The sequence below is a fragment of the Notechis scutatus genome, chromosome 1 (genome assembly GCF_049901735.1).
Source record: "Notechis scutatus isolate UNSWTSFEM ecotype Mainland chromosome 1, rNotScu1.2, whole genome shotgun sequence".
Taxonomy (NCBI): Eukaryota; Metazoa; Chordata; class Lepidosauria; order Squamata; family Elapidae; genus Notechis; species Notechis scutatus.
In genome coordinates this window covers 269492218-269509784 of record NC_142009.1, presented here as the reverse complement: position 1 = coordinate 269509784, position 17567 = coordinate 269492218, and the positions used below count along the sequence as shown (strand labels likewise).

Sequence of the window (17567 nt, the reverse complement as noted above, 5' to 3'; positions counted from 1 at the left end):
GGGAGTTATCTTTATTTTATTTTATTTTATTTGTCAAACAATTATAACAGGTATAAGTATAAACATAGTTATGAATTCATGAAATGGATACATATAAGAAAAATAAAAAAATAGGACAGCGACAGTAGGCACGTTGGTGTGCTTATGCATGCCCCCTACAGACCTCTTAGGAAAGAGGTGAGGTCAATAGTAGACAGTCTAAGGTTAAAGTTTTTGGGGTTTGGGGAAGAAACTACAGAGTCAGATAGAGTATTCCAGACATTGACCACTCTGTTGCTGAAGTGGTATTTCCTGCAATCAAGTTTGGTGCAGTTTACCTTGAGTTTGTATCTATTGTTTGCTCTTGTGTTGTTATGGTTGCAGCTGAAGTATTCATTGACAGATAGGACATTGCAATATATAAGTTTATGTACTATACTTAGATTGGACTGAAGGTGGCATAGTTCTAGGTTTTCTAGGTCTAGAATTTCAAGTCTGGTGGTATTCTGCAAGAGAGGAGAGGAGAACTCTTCTTGTGAAATATTTCTGGACTTTCTCAACTGTATTAATATCAGATACATAATGTGGGTTCCCGACTGATGAGTTGTATTCAAGTATTGGTCTAGCAAATGTTTTGTATGCTCTAGTTTGTAATGTGATATTTCCAGAGAAAAAGCTAAGTAGGATTAGGTTAACAACTCTTAATGCCTTTTTGGCTATGTAGTTACAGTGGGCTCTAGCACTTAGGTCATTAGGGATGAGTACTCCAAGGTCCTTGACAGAGTTTGGATCATCAACAAGGTCTTGACTATTCAGCCTGTATTTTATTTTCTGATTTCTTTTTGCCAATATGTAGGACAGAGCATTTTTTTGTTGAGATTTGAAGTTGCCATTTGTTTGACCATTCTGATACATATCTTATCTTCGATATTGCAATACATCTTCCTGTAATAAATGAGCATGCTTATCAAGTAAAGTATCTCATCGAGGGCTCGTAAGACCTATTGAGAGGGGGACAGTTTCTGCGGTTGGAGATACTTGGAAAGTGACGCCGGGGCGTAAACTCTCTTGCCTAACGCTAGAAGTGGGGCTGGAAGGGTTCGATTAGTCATTGGCAGCTCCGCTCTTTCCACAAGGGCAGAGGCGCTGCTGCTTCGATGGCGTCCCCGCTCTCAGCTCACAGATTTTCTTTCTTCCCAAACTGGGTGGATGCCGACTCTCTCGCCCCATTTCCAGGGTGGCCAGCTCAACCACCAGGGCTGCTGGGCAGGGCCTCGGTTCATCCCCAGAGAGGCAGCGGGCTAATTGGATCAGAAAGTCCCTCCCGCCCCCGTTGCGGGCAGAGGGGTGGAGGAAGCTCCGCGTTTTTCCTGGCTTCCTAAAACCAGGCCTCCTTTGCCCAGAGCAGACCAGCTCCCGCAACGTCCTCCTGGAAGCCTCTGGGGTTTGCCCAAGTCCGCCCATTGCCCGGGAGGAGGGCCAGGCCCCTTTGGCTGGACGTCCATCAGCTTGAAATAGCGGGGAGGGGCTCGCTCGGCCCGAAGAGATCGCTCGCCGGGGGCAGCCGAGAGAGGGAGGCGGATTGATCCAGCCTGAAGGGCTTGCGGAAAGGTGCCTTCCCCGGCCGCCTGTTGCACCGGAGGAGCCCCGAGACTTTCCGCTCAGCGGGAATCCTCCAGAGCAGCCGTCGGAAGAGGTGAGTCGCCTAGTAACCCTGCTCTCCCCCAGGGGCCATAGCGGGGCGCGCGTCCATTGCGGCGCCCTGTGCCTGCTGAGCCGAACCCCACGCGCCGAAGAGGGGCCCGCGCGCAGAGGGGTTACTGCACCCCCCCTCCCCCTCCTCCACTGGGAAATGCCTCTCCGACCAGCCTTTTCGAGTAGGTACGAGGGGGGCCCGTCGTCCCCTGGCTCGTTTTTCGTCGCGCTCGGCTGTTCGGGGAAAAGGGGTCCTGGAAGTGGGAAGACAGAGGGCGATTGTCCTCGCTCAGCTGCTGCGCCGGGGAGGGAAGAGCGGCCGGAGCACAGAGGGGGCGGAGAGGAGCCGCGATCGGCCCGCGGGGGGCTGTTCGCTCTCCTCTGCAGCCCTCGCTGCCTCCCGGCCGTGGTTCTTGGTCTCCCTCCCACGTTGCTCGCTGCGGGCAGGGAGGGAAGAGAAGAGCTGTCCCGGTTGAAACTGCCACACCTACCGCGGAGTTTCTGCCGAAGAAGGCATCGCCTGTGCGTCCTGGACTCGTAGGGTAGCCCCGATTCCCGCTATGGGAGAGTTTGGTTTCGTTGCCGAGTGGGACTTTCTTAAAACCGAGGCGGGAACGAATCGTTGAAGACTCGGGACCCGGGCCCTTTCCTGTTTGGTGGGCCCCTCGGTTCCTCCGCAGGGTCTTCGGAGCGGGAATCCATTTGCTGCGAAGCAGCCTGGAGGGTCCTGAGGGGAAAAGAAGAAGGTGGGAGAGGGGTCTCCATTGTGAAGGCGAGAATAGCTGGAGCTGCTTCTGCTGAAACCCGAAGCTCCGGGTCCCGCAGGGAGTTGGCACAACTCTTATTAAATACGTGGAAGGGGCAGAAATCGCTGTGGGAAGCCTTCGCCCTGCCTCAGTCCTGTACTTTTACAGGAGCCAGGCAACAGCGTTGGCTGTTGTAACTCTTCTTTACCACACCTTCATAAAAACAAATGTTAAGCAACGAAATATACTATAGCTGCACAGTATAGGGGGTAAGAGGAGTGAGTACCTTAGGAGCTTTCCATCTGGAAGCACCTGTAGCTTCAAGGCTAGTAACCCCCTTCTTCTGCTGTTGTACTTTCAAATACTGTATCCTGCCTTTAATAATACCTTGATATTTGACAGAAATCATTCAAAGACAACTTAGAACATTTGCCATTTGCTTACTCACCATATGCTCAAGGTGAGAGAATTAAATAAGATTGGATCTGTTTAAATGGGACATGCCCAAATCCTCCTGAGAGCATAGTATCATAACATGATGGAATTTGAAGGAACAGTGGAACCCTGATCTCGATTTTGCCGTGAGTTCCGACTTTTCTAGAAATAACTGGTGTCAAATAAGAGGAGCCGTTCATATAAATACAAAAGGTTGATAATGTGGGCAAGATGTTTGAACAAAACAGAAGGATAAAAGTCAAAACTCTTACAGTAATAAAATGGGAATTATACTGCTTCAGACTTCCTCTGATAGGTTATGCTGGAAAAAAAAACTTTTTAGCTGGGAAATAGCTCTCTCAAACTCTTGGACAAGCAGAATCCGGGTGTATTCTCGGGTCTTGTGACTTTGTTATTGGGCTTCATAAATTCTGGACTTTTCTGATCAGAAGGAAAAGAGGTTCATATGGCTGCACTCATATTCTTACATATGCTATCTGTGCTTTGTCCTTTCTTGATTTGGAAGAGGTCAGAAGCTCTTCAAGACAAATGTCAGAGGAATTTTGCAAGCTGTACAAACTGAACCAGTCTAACAGCTTTCTGTGCCAACCAAGGTTTCTTTACTTATCCTATTTCTTTGAAGAGTTAGTCAAATAAGAGAGAAAGCCTGGAGTGCTTCAAATATCTTTTTCTGAATTTTGCATGACTTCAAAAGATGATGTAAGATCCACGCAGCTCTGAGACTACTAACATTGGAATATCTGTTTTTAGTAGTACGTGGTAATATAAATCTGCCTGAGGATTTCTTATCTTGTAAAAAAGATTTAAAATCTTATTTTAAAAATGATGTCATTTAATTAGATTTTTCTCTGAACACTATGCATTACATCTCTTAACATAGAGAATAAAAATGGCAATGACTGGATTGCATCTATAATGTGCGTAGACAATAAAATTACACTGACTCACCTAACTCTAAGCATGAGCTGAAGTGGAACAGAAATGGAATTCTTTATGGTATGTTGCACAATAAAATACCTGATGTTTTATTGAAGGCTTGTTTGTTCCAGCCCTTGTTCCATAGCTTCTGACAGCTATGAAGAAACAAAATGATTACTTAACCTCTCACAAATGCTAGCTAGGAGGTAGAAATATATGAGATATTCTACAGATTTGTGTGTTCTTGTCATGGGAGCCAAGATTAGGCAGTAATTTCAGTTAAGCACTTTATTCCCCCCCACCCCCGCGCGCCTTTACTTGGATTCCTGAGTACAGAATATTGTACTTTCTCCGGCATTTAAAGCATGGATGTGTGCTATTTTTTCTAGAACAACAGAGACAAGTTTCTCATGGGCATTTAACCTCACAATTTCCCAAGGGTGGGAGGTGAGCCTAATTTTTCAAGATGGCTGAGATGCTATCTGTACAGCCAGAGGAAAGTTATTTTGTGTGCTTTTAAGTGAAACAAATTTGCCAATATAGCTTGTGGGAACAATATTTCCAGCCAGGATTTAAAGAATCGCTAACTCAATGACTTCCAACTATCTCTAATTTTCAGAACAAATATCTTAGGCTTCATGTTCCTTTGGTACATGAAAGGTGAGATCTTATTGCATAATTGAAACAAGCCTGTTTTAAGGTAGAGATGCATGTTAAAGGACACTAGCTTTTGGGGTCTTTGAATGGTCTCTGAGCATGATTGTTTGGTTGCAGACATGTCACTGTCTGGCTAGGTAACATCCGTGTGAGTGAGTGTGGGATTCCTTGTTTATTATATACAGTAGCTTTCCCTAGCTGTTTGAAATCCATTGTATGCATTGTATACAGGTAGTCCTTGACATACAACCATTCGTTTAGCAACCATTTGAAATAACAACAGCACTGAAAAAAGTGACTTATGACTGGTTCTCACACAACTGTTGCAGTATCCCCACAGTTAACGTGATCAAAATTTGGGCGCTTGGCAAATAGACATATATTTATAGTGGTTGCATCATAAATAGTGGGGTCACATCATTGCCATTTGCAACCTTCCCAAGTGGGAAGCTGCATGCACTCAACGACTGCATAATTCACTTAACAACTGCAGCGATTTACTGTAACTGCCTTAGGAATGGAATTTTTGGGGGCTCAATTATGGTTATAAGTTGAGGACATTGTATATAGTTTCCATAAATTATGAATATAGAAAGGAGGACTATAATTGAATTAAAGCAAACTATTAAATTTGATTTAGCTATTGCCTAGGTTTTTTTTAATTAACTGAGATTTGGGTGAGGCTAAAATGCCTTTGTAGATGCTTCAGGATTTAATAGATTATTTATATTCTGCTGCAACCAAATAATTATTCTCTACACCCAATGGATAATCCAGGGCTGCTTACTTCTAGAGCATAAGGATGTAGTTGGAAAAAGCTCACAAAGTTGCATATCACAACTGTTCGTATTGTTATTAAACACTTGACATATCTATGGGTGAATTTAGTATATTTCTCAGCAAATTATTCAGTTCTTCCATAGAGGATATTATTCAGACATATCACAGATTCTCAATATGTGAGACTTGATTATTTACTGTAAGCTTTATTTATAAAGATGCTTTTTTTTTCTGAGGGTAAAAAGAAATGGAGATTGTAGATTGAACTAAGAAATCTCTACATAAAATCTTGCAAGCTGTATTCTTATTTCAGGGGAGTTTTCTTACAAACTAACTGCCCTTCCTTAAAACATTCATTTTAAGAATGTTTTGAAGAATCTCTTACATTTCAATAAAGTTTTGATTATTTGAACTACATATAGAAACATTCTTAAGAGTCATATTGTGCAAAGAGAAACCATTCTTGGCTCTGCCAAGAAGCCCTTCCTGTAGTTGATGATAACTGTGTGTGATTACAATGGCTCTGCATTGTAATTTTCTTGATATTTACATTGTTGTATTAGGTATTAGGTAATCTACACAGCAGGGTTTGGATTAACCTATCAACTGAATTGCCAATGTCAACCCATAAACAAACACGCTTCTGAGAATGTAAAAGTTGTCCTTTATTGTTGTAACCATCATACTACTGTTTCATGGGTTTTTATTACCTTGGATAGGAAGAAGAGAGGTGTGAATGTTGGTTTGTCATTTAGACTAACACTTTCCTTGCTTGAACCACAATCTACAGAAGCTGTAGCTGAATCTTCCTGCACAGTTGTTTACTGTATAGCCATTATTGAGCTGTCATGTCAATAGATGCATTTAGGCATAATCTGGGTCACTTAACATGGGAATCACATGCCTCTGCATTGGATGTTTAAATGCACGGCACTGTAATAAGAGTAATTTTCTGGATATTTGCATTGTAGTATGGGGAATTATGTGTGGCATAATTGAATGTTTAAATCCATGGCTCTGCACTGTAATTTTCTTGATATTTACATTGTTGTATTAGGTATTATCTGACATAATCATGGTAGGTTACAATGTGTTTCTTTCACAAGTTAGCCATCCTTCGCATACTTTACAACAAGTTGAGACAATATTTCTGCTATTCAGGAATTAAAATTTTGTAGGCTTGTCTAAGATTCTCAAATCATGTGATTAAGAGTACAGTAAACCTTTGATTTAATAAACTAATAGAGGGCAGAACTGTTAGTTTCAAATTCGTTCAAATGTCAATTGAATAGGATTGTAATACAAGAGAAAAATCTGAAATGGGATTTAATGCATACATCAAAGGGTGTAACATAACAACTGCATAAAATGATGAATAGTTTGTATATTGCATCTAGAGACTGCTAAAGTAAGGTAAGTTAATTGAAGGTTAACTGCAGTTAGAAATATATACAGCTGCTTGTATATAGATGTCCTCTCATGGATTATAAACCTACAAGGTTTTATTTGTAAGCAGAGTGTGCCCATGTGTTGACAGGATCTCTTAATTTTTTAGTCAGTTGATATGTATCATTAAGTACTATATCAATAATCGTCACAACAAATGTCTTAGATTACTAGTATCCTTGTGTTAAAACAGAATGGAAATAATGGAGACGTGTGACTTACTAAGATAAAGCAGTCAATTCATGGGTGGGTTGATAATTGTAGTAGAACTATATACCTTGTATTTATTAGTCCAGATATGTTAACATTTTCATCCCTATAAACAATAGAGACCCAATTACATGCAGTTATTACTATTGTATTCGTTTAGGTTAGCTATCCTTGAATTATTTTCACTATACACTCGAAGTATAATTCTGCCCAACTCAAGAGTATCATTTCCTATATATTACTTTCCTGTGTTAGTGATTGTACAATCTCAAAATATGAAATACAAAAGTAATATTTCATTTATAGGTTGCTTGTTATCTCTAGATACAACTTCATTCTCCAAATTTGGGAGAGGGGGGAGAATCTTGGTCATAATTACTCTTAATGTCTCAGTTTTCTTTATATGTGTGTATATATACAGGTAGTCCTTGAATCATTATTACAATTGGGGCCAGAATTTCCATCGCTAAGCAAAGTGATTGTTAAGAGGGGGTCACGCCTGATTTTATGATCTTTTTCCTTTTTTTATGATCTTTTTCCACGGCTTTTGAGCAAATTACTATAAGTGAATCATATGGTTATTAAATGAATCTAGCTTTCCCCATTGACTTTATTCTTGGAAGCTGGCTGGGAATGTTGCAGATTGCAATCACATGACCCCAGGATACGGAAACTGTGTAAATATATGACAGTTTCCAACAGCCCAAATTTTGATCATGAGACAGTGGGGATGTGCATGTGACCGTTGTAAGTGCAAGGACCAATCATAAACCATAAGTAACTTTTTCCAGTGCTTTAGTGATTGATGAATGAATGGTAAGCCAAGTACTACGTGTGTGCCTGTCTGTCCATATAATTTATATATTCATTTAGAATTTTTCAATGTAGCAAAATATACAAAGCAAACAGGAACACAGATAGAAAAATGTGAGAGATAAAAGAACTATTAAAAAAAAAAAAACCATTTACGCCTTCTACTTTTCTTTCTGTTAAGCAATTGACCCCTTAAGTTTTCCCAAACCTTTTCATCTCTTTTTGGTGTCTACCAGAGTTTTCAGTTATTCACTAAAATGGAAATTATGCAATATTTTTTTTGGGAGCTGATGCCTGTATTTCATAATTTAACATGCTGCAGAGGAAGGATGTCGGACCATGAGGGAAAAAGGTGACGAGCAGGGATAAAAATGCAGTTAGCATTAAGTTAAGTATGGTGTAATTACTCCCTCACTCAAGGCACAAAATGATCAGACTCAAATTATCCTACTTTGGAAACTTCATACAAAGGCCCAGCTCCTTGGAAAAGGCTCTTGTGCTGGGAAAGATGGAAGGAAAGAAATGAAGAGGATGACCAGCAGAAAGGTGAATTGGACTCCATTACAGTGGCAATGAGTGCACCGTTGGAAGACCTGCAAGTTCAAGTTAGGCAAAGGTCATCACGGAGAAAATCCATCAATGTAATCACTAAGAGTTAGTACCAATTTGACGACACATATCATTCCTCATGTATTCAATAATTGTTCTGCCTGTCAATTACAATTCAGGGAGAAATTTTGTAGGGCCTCGAGGGAGGCTGCACCCAATAATTTGGGAGTAATGTATACTCCTGAGACCTCAGGTTGTGTGTCTGTAATTAAAAACAATGATTATGTTATATATTGTACATGGTTTTTAAAGTACAATGTTAATGATTCTTGTCAAAACTGAAAGTAGAAACATTTAAGCATCACAATTTTGTTTAAAAAACTGATTAACTTCGTTCAAACTATTAAGAATAACTTTTATAATACATATTTTTATATTTCAAATGTTCTTCCCACTAAGGCAGCAAATTATTAGTGTCTTTCATTGATATATTATTTTCTACAATCTTAAATCTTCATGTGTATTGTCTGTATTTCAAAAATGTAAACTTACTCTAGTAGTTTTAATTTTGATTTGATTTTTTTGATCCTTAATCTAATTCTAACTTCAAGGTTTGAGTTGTCTTACGTTAAAAGGTCCTGTGAATGTTATGGCAATTCAAATTATTGCCTTTGTCAAATTTTACTTCAGACATTGAAATGTCTGCACATGCAACTCATACATTTCTAATTGATTGCCATTATTGCAAATAATATAAAATAGTGCTTTTTAAAATATAAAGATACTTTTGTTTAAAAATAAAGTATTATTAAAATGTTTTTGATCTCTCTACCTTTTTTAAAGCAGAGGGAGAGACATATTTCTTCTTCTTTTTTTTTTTTTTTTACAAAACCATGGTCTTGACAAATTTATCACTACAATAATTTCCCAGCTGTAGAAGTTTGGTTTTAGTACTTGAGCCAAGAGCTGCTCTTTTGAAGTGGAAGTGTATCACAAATAGGCACAATGATCCAAATCTAGAAACTACTGTACTTTTGCTAATTATCTTGACAGAAATCTATAGAGACAGTAGCTGAAATAGAAACCATTGGTTTGAAATTAAATTGTTCAGAACCTAGATGAATATATCTTTCCAATTTTCCATGGAAAAGATGCTGCATGGCTGCTGAATGGCTTTATAAGGTTATGGTTTAACTTCAACTGCAAGTCCTTGGGTTCTACAGCTGGAAACATTCTTTCTCTTGAGCTGCAATGCTTTTGAAAGGATCACCATTGCTTCTTCAGTACTCATTCAGTGTGTCTAACTCTACTAAACACAACAGTGATGTATTTAAGGAAAAACTGCATTTTTCCGGGTACATGTTATATGACAAGAGAGACAGTGTACTACAGTGGCTGAGAGCATGAGCCTAGGAACCAAGATACCATGTGCTTCCTTAGGCACTGAAGTCATTCCCTGTCTGTTGGCCCTCAAAAAACATCAAGTTCTGTAACAAGCTGGCTGAAGAATGAATCTTTTATCACATCATGCATTGGTAGTATCACCATGAGAATTAGGCAAGCACATTTCAAAAGACAAAGAAAAGAAGGACCCTGCAACCAAGCAGAACAAATGCTAAAAAGAAGAAAGCTGTGTTTCCAAGGAATGTGATGGAACCGATTTTCTGTGCCAAGATTCAGCTTCTGTTAAAAATAAGTATAATGGATCTTAGGAATGAATATTAGGAAGATGCTTTATTTTATGTAATATGATTGTTTCATATTATGAAGAAATAATCATTATATTGAAAGTGAATGGTGGCTAGCTATGGAATAGTTTTAGAAATTGCAACCTGGCTTTACAAAGGCTAACATGATTTCTTTATTCTTAAGCATTAGGGATCTTCAAGGCCTTTTCAGTATATGGCTCTATGTGTAAGTGCATGTATGTGTGTATGTATGTGTGTATGAGAGAGAGGGAGGGAGGGAGGGAGAGAGAGAGAGAGAGAGAGAGAGAGAGAGAGATATTCTGTTACTATTTGAAAAGAGGTTTTCCTATAATCAGGTTAAAAACATACAGACAGGAAAGGATGTAGCCGACCTTTCTGGGCAGATGCCTTTTAAAAGGTATTCGGGCAAGTAAACTTTCATATAGAGTCCACAGCAGTAAAGTATAGGAAGTATATTTTGCCACTCTTATTTTAGATTGCATGATCTGGATCAGAGGAATAATATAACTTTTAAAATTAAAACAAATTGTTGACTTTTGTAGGGTGACATCTAAACAGATTAGTAAGGAAGCAAAAGATCAAATCAAAGGAGGAAACTACGATTATATATTTTTACAAGAAATAATTTAAAGGGAAATTGAATGCAAGATAAAAGTGTTGCAGAATTGGAAGAATTAGGCCTTAAAGCCTAATGTTCAATCAGTGGTTGCATTCACAGAATGTATTCAGATATAATTTAAGCAACATAGCCACAGTTGGCTGAGTTCTTATATAAGAACCAAGATTAAACCATGATTGCAAATCCTTCTGACTCATACAACATATGCTATAAATCTCCTAATGAGTTAGAATGTTATGTGAACCCAGTCAAGACATTGCTATATAAAATAGCAATATGTTGTATGAACCGCCCATCTTCCATCAACAATGAGGTGATCGACAGAATGCTCCAGGTGGATATCAATCACAGCCTGGACATCCCACTATCAAAGACTGGAACCCTACAGGCCATCAGCCAGCTGTCCAATAGCAAGGCCCCAGGATCTGACGTGATCCCAGTGGAAGTGTATAAGGATGGTGGTGTAGACAAACTCACTCAGCTCTTCCAATCCTTCCAGAACCAAGGATCCATTCCTCAGGAACTGAAAGATGTGTCCATCGTATACAAGAGGAAAGGGAATCGACAAATATGCGATAATCAGAGAGGAATATCACTTCTTTCCATCACAGGCAAGATCCTTGCACGAGTGTTGCTGAACCGCCTGACTGACCACCTGGAACAGGGTCTATTACCCAAGACACAGTGTGGTTTTCACAAAGAGCATGGCACGATGGACATGATCTTCACAGCCCAACAGCTCCAAGAGAAGTGTCAAGAGCAGAATCATGAATTCTATACCATCTTCGTGGATCTCACCAAGGCTTTTGACACTGTCAGTCTCAAAGGTCTGTGGCGCAACATGTCGAAGTTTGGGTTTCCTGACAGATTCATCCTGATGGTACATCAGTTCCACGATGGCATGATGGCTCTTGTTCTGGATAACAGAGAAGCTTCAGAGGCCTTTCCCATTACAAACTGTGTCAAGCAAGGGTGCGTATTGGCACCGAACCTGTTTAACATAATGTTTTCAGCCATGCTGTCACACACCTTCCAGAACAGTTCTTTGGGAGTTAGCCTGAGATACAGGACTGAAGGAAAACTGTTCAACTTGCGAAAACTCCAGGCTGTCACCAAGATAAAGGAGACTGTGCTACAAGATCTCCTTTTTGCTGACGACTGTGCCCTGAATGCTGGATCAGAGCAGGAAATGCAAGCCAGGGTGGACAAATTCACAGCAGCATGCGACAACTTCAACCTCCTCATTGACACAAGACCGAAGTGATGCACCAGCCATCTCCAAAAGCCCAATGCCAAGAGCCCACCATCACAGTGAAAGGACAAAAGCTGCAAGCAGTGGACCAATTTACATACCTTGGCAGCAGCATCTTCCATGCAGTGACAATTGACATTGAGGTCAACTGCAGAATTGCCAAGGCAAGCTCTGCATATGGTAGGCTACATGTGGGACCAATGTGTAGGACCACCATGGAATAAGCCTTGCTACAAAGCTCAAAGTCTACCAAACAGTAGCGCTAACTACCCTGGTGTAAGCCAGTGAGACTTGGATTGTATACATGAGAGACGCTAGGCAACTGAAACACTTTCACACAACCTGCCTCCGCAGACTACTGAGGATCTGGTGGCAGGACAAGGTACCAGACACAGAAGTCCTCTCCAGAACAGGCCTGCCATCAGTCCACTCCCTGCTGATGAAAGCCCAGACATGCTGGGCAGGCCATGTTGCAAGGATGCCAGACCATCACATCCCTAAACAGGTCCTCTATGGTGAGTGGTCTAAAGGAAAGCAATCACAAGGGGGACAAAGGAAATGATACAATGATACAAAGCCTCCTCCAAGTCCCTGGACATCGACACTACCTCCTGGGAAACCCTGGTACAAGATCGATCGACATGGCGCACATTGATCCTCCAAGGTTGTCAGACATTTGAAGACAAAAGAACTACTACAGCACAAAAGAAGCGAGCACTTTGCAAAGCCAGAGGTGCAAATGCTGCAACAATGGTGCCCACACATATCTGCCCAACGTGTGGCAGAACATTCCGTGCCTGTATAGGCCTTACCAGCCACCTGCAGACACACTGTGGACAGCCCACCACCCGTTAGATGTCAAGGTCCTCTTTGAACACGATGGACAAACATCACATATGTTACATTCTCAAAAAATTGAATTTCCCTTTTGGTTTTTTTGCAAACAATACATTCTCAAAAAAAGGTAGAGCACCTCCATCTTGATTTTCCAATCCCAATTTCCAAAATAGCTATAGTACGTTCTTTGTGGTGTTAGGCATCCTTGAATGTGGTTTTTGTTTAAAGAAGAGTGCTACATCCTGTTTAAGATTGAGAGAAGTAGTAAACTAATAACATCTGGCCTCCTTCCTGTGCTGAGCAAAGAGGTTTATCATGAGTGTTAGTCCTTCCCTGTATCTCTTCCATCTGTTATTCCCAGACAAGTTCTTCCCCAAAGAAGCCCTTAAAGTAATGCAGGCTTGGCTGATGCACAGCTGTAAGCTTTTAAGTTTGCTACTGGTGGATGGCTTTAAATGCTTACTTAGAAATTGTTTGGATTTTGTTTTTTGTTTTTTTTGGAGGGAGCAATTTAATAAATTAGTTACCCCTTATTCTGTTTCATTAGGAAACACTTTTAGTTTAAGAAATTTGTCTTTGACTTCTCAGCATTTGAGTTTCCTAAACTTTTGCATATCACCACCACTGAACGTTATCAGATCTTAATGTAGGACCTAATAATGAATCATAAAGGGATTCTGGACGAACAAATGCCATCAATTTGGTATTTATTTCATAAAGCCACCCCGCTTGTGATGAAAAAACAATTGCATCTCTATTTCAATCCCTTCATGTAAAGGGCTAAATAGTTGTGTGAATGCTATTTTACTAAACAATCAGGTCATTTGGGACTGCAGTACATACATTTTATGGACCATAACTTGAGCACACTTCAGTGCACACCTCACAGCAGTCTTGGAAGGCCTAAACGAAAAGATCCTTATGAGCTAAGACTGTGACCTTGTAGACAAGAGATTATTGAAACTACAACTCATGTCTTGCTATGCAACACCCTCTATAAGGATCCAATGATCTACCTTGTAACTCCTTACCTGCTAAAACACCTAGGGAATTCTGATCTTTTTGTATGCATTTATCATCAGATCAGTGTGATTCTGTCTCCTTGAATGGAGTCAAATGTTGTAAAACTAGACAGATTTGCCCATCCACCAACAATTGTGACTTTTGTTTTTACTTTATTTTTTTAATGTGCTTCTATCTGTCTCACTTAACAGCAGAAAATTTGGGCTCAATTGTGGTTTTAAGTCGAGCACTACCTATATGCAGGTTCTACAGGCATCTTATGGGCCATCCTTAGATGATTCTGAAGACCTCTATCAAAAAGTTGTTGAAGTCTATCAATATAAAGATTACAGAACACTTCAGCAGACTGACTTCAAGACCTTAGTTTTGAAATGGAAAAGATGATAGGATTGTCATAATATGGGGATTCATTGCTGCCTCAGAATATCATAATAAAACAAATTCTGTAGCACAGAACTCTGCAGAAGAATATCAGGCCATCTGTCAACTGAAGCTCAGATAGATCACACCGTAAAACAATGGTTCCAAGATACAAACAAGGCTATATAATTATATTTTTAAAAGGACAAATAATGTGTTTCAGAATGCCAAATGAAAGTCCAGGCTCACAGTTTTGGCAAGAGCAGAAATGTGTGACAGAATACTCTCAGATGTTACTAAACTGAAGTAGTATTTTTTTTTTTTTTACAAAGGTGCAAAAGACTGATGCCAATTGGATAGTTTGGCTAAAATTGTTGCAGCTTTCAATTACAAGCAGTTACTCAATTCAGGGGAGTGATTACTCTTACAAACTGGTACATCACAAGTCAGATAAAATTAAGCACCAACAATTGGTGGAGTTAGTTTATTCATATTCCCTTTAAACTATTGGTAGAAGCCAGATGAAGCTCTGATAACATTCAACAGGCAAAATTTAGAATTTAGAAAATTTAGAAAATCCAAAAGCCAGCAAACACTTTTTTTTCCATGGAACTATATTTTCTGTACATATTAGTTTAGTCTCTGAGAGAAATCATGTTTCTGTGAATAAAAAAATCATAACTGGACTGGAAAAATTAGTGCCTATATGGCAGGCTAAATGGAAAGTTTGCTTGGGCATATGGCTGATGCAAGCCTTGTTTTGAGTTATATTAAATGCAGAGCAATGTGGAAACCATAGAATTGGACAAAAATACTGAGATATCAAGGAAAAACTTGAAATTACTAGCGAAAAGTTGTGAATTAAATATGTTGCCTCAATATTATTTTCTAAAGAAATACTAAGGATTAGATTTGTAGTACTTTAAAATAGGTGGCTCATTTTGCTTCAGAGTTATTTAGTTCTGGGAGGGGTTATGGCCTACTTGGCTTCCTTTGTCCTTGGCTGAGGCACAATGCTCCATTTGTGGTATCAAAGTATTCATGCTTCCAATACCAGGGCAAGGGACATAAATTTCAGGCCTATAAGAGGAAACTGAGGATATAGCCTTTCCTAGTGATCAAATTACGGTCCAATTCTTTGGGAAGAAACCTGAGGAATCCTTTCCCATTAATGAGATGTACAATTTTCTATTGGGGGAGAAATACGTAACAAGAAATGGGAATATTATTGGACACTGGTAAGTAACGCTAATAGGAGAGAAAGTTGTAGCTGCCAAATGTGAGAATACAACAGAACATATTTTTTAAAGTTTGTCTAGAACTGATGGGATTCTGCTCTTCTCTGGGATGGCTTAATGATGAAATCTCTCTCTTCAAGAGTTTGGAAAGAAAGTGGACAAAGCATTTTAAATTCGTTTGGGCATAGTCCAGTTTTTTGTTTTTTTTAGCAACTTAAGGTACACTAGTCAAAAGTTGACACAGAATTCTGGTAGAGGCCTGAACAAAGCAGAATGGTGTGATTACATTAATTCTCATGCTTTGGTTGATACAGCATAGTAGCATATTAAATTATAGCAAATGAGTGGTATAAACTACAAAAGAGTAATTGCATCTTCTCTCTTTTGCACATTAAAGTTTCTCCCTCACTAGATCATCTCGAAACATTACATATCAGAAAAAACAGCAAACCTTTAACCTCCATTTCAAAACACAAAACCCCCATCAAATTAGCTATCCTCACTCAACTTTTTGGATGTGATTATCTGGGATTATTCTGTTCGTTTTTAAAATATAAAACAATCGTTAGATCCAAAAAAGCTACCCACTCTTGCTTGGGACAAAGCTGCACTATGAATAATATGCAAATAATCTTCTAAGTACAATTGTTTGTTTAATGACAGTTCAAAGTTGTGACAGTCTTAGAAAAAGTGACTTATGACCTGTATTCAGACTTATGTAGCCATAGTCACATGATTGCAATTGGGATGCGTGGCAACTAGGTCATATTTATGACTGGTTGTGATTTGCTCAATGCCTCTCTGGGGAAGCTGGGTTTGCTTAATGAGCATATGACTCACTTGATGACTATAAATTGAGGACTTCTTGTGTATTTGTTACGAACATATAAGGTTGCGTGTATCTATGAGAATGTCTATGAAATGGCATTGAACTTTGATTGTTGCACATAGCACTCAGTTCTCCGAGTCCTAATTGGTGACAAGTCTCACTTCTTACACCTAAATTTGTCATAAGTTCCTGACACTCTCCCTGCAGATTTTGCTGATTCATTCTTCATTGGAATTGGTGACTAGCCCTTTCTTCTGTTTCCTGATATCGGGGAGAGTCAAACTTTTTCATCTAGTCAGCACACTTGGAAATGTGAAACCATGCTCTAACCAATCCCATGACACACATTTATCAGCAAGTAAGTTGCCCACCGCTCCCTCTTCCCTCCCAAGTTGAAAATGCCACTCCAGCTTATTTTTGTCCCATTTTTTTCCCTGGGCACATGGGTGACCAATTTCCAGGCAGTCCAAAAATGCACTGGGGTGAGCCATTCACTATTTTTACTTCCTAAGGGTAGACATAAAGCAATTAGAGGATGACACTTTCATTTGAAAAACACTTCACTTTCCCTGCAGTTTTCTTGGCAAGGTTTTTCAGAAGTGGTTTGCCATTGCTTTCTTCCCGGGGCTGAGAAAGACGGACTAGCTTAAAGTCACTCAGCTGGCTTTCATGGGTAAGGCATGAAAGGAAACGTTGTCTTTCTGGTTTCTAGCCTGATGCTTTAACTATTACACCAAACTGGCTCTTACAAACATCATAAAATTATGTTTTTTTAATCAGATAATTAAATATGCTATAGTATATGTTAATAAGGTATATCCCATAGTATATATTTAAAGACTTGGATGAAAGGTAAGTAGGTAAATACTTCAGTTGATTTCCCTAAGTAAGGTAACACTAACCCTTTTCAAATTTTAATGACCGTTTTCCTATAATATATAGGCTGCACCATGGGGGAAAAAAAAGCAAAATTATTGATTTTATAACATATCTATGGTGGTGCATGTTAAGGCCTGAATGTACAGAAGAGTCAGCACAAAAAAATGCAATCCTTCAAGTAACACGGATTAAAGCATATAAAATTTGGAAGGCTTCAGTGAATGGTTTAAGTTAAGATGTAGAAGACAACAAGGACGGCAGTTCTGTCTGAGGATAATGTAGCGCCTCTTAAGGGGTTTGGCTCCCTATACATGCTGCCATGTCTTGGGGCAGTTAAAATTTCCAAGCCATGTTGAAGGGCTGTCCTATTATGAACATATTACAAATACACAACTGGGAGATCATCAGCACCATGGATCACTGCCACTAGGATTTTTCTCTCCAGAGGGAAAAAAAAAATCAGCACAACTGATTTATCAAAGCTGACAAAAGTTTTCCTTTTATGATATTATTATTGGTTTGTTGCAGAATCAGCCAGATGTTTAGACTGGATTTGGCATTTTTATCAACCC

The 17567-nt window shown here is 39.5% G+C and overlaps 1 protein-coding gene and 1 long non-coding RNA gene across 29 annotated transcripts in view; one reads left to right on the top strand and one right to left on the bottom strand.

The window, feature by feature from the left end:
• Positions 1 to 2516, bottom strand: LOC148133369 (uncharacterized). The gene is made up of 2 exons (XR_015746703.1): positions 2166 to 2516; positions 1 to 1928 (listed from the first exon to the last, which is right to left on the bottom strand). It is a non-coding gene; the product is annotated as an uncharacterized LOC148133369 (long non-coding RNA).
• PACSIN3 (protein kinase C and casein kinase substrate in neurons 3) overlaps positions 1377 to 17567 on the top strand; it is a 34831-nt gene continuing 18640 nt past the window's right edge. For 4 of the 28 annotated variants that reach the window (XM_026671231.2, XM_026671228.2, XM_026671230.2 and 1 more), the window contains exon 1: positions 1377 to 1675. Coding sequence is in view for 7 of the 28 variants with exons in the window: in XM_087951353.1 (XP_087807479.1) it covers positions 1832 to 1856 (25 nt within the window). In the remaining 21 variants the exon portion in view is untranslated. Of the gene's footprint in view, positions 3576 to 16624; positions 16790 to 17567 lie in introns of those variants that run through there. The other 24 variants (XM_087951356.1, XM_087951341.1, XM_087951350.1 and 21 more) reach the window with 15 other exon arrangements.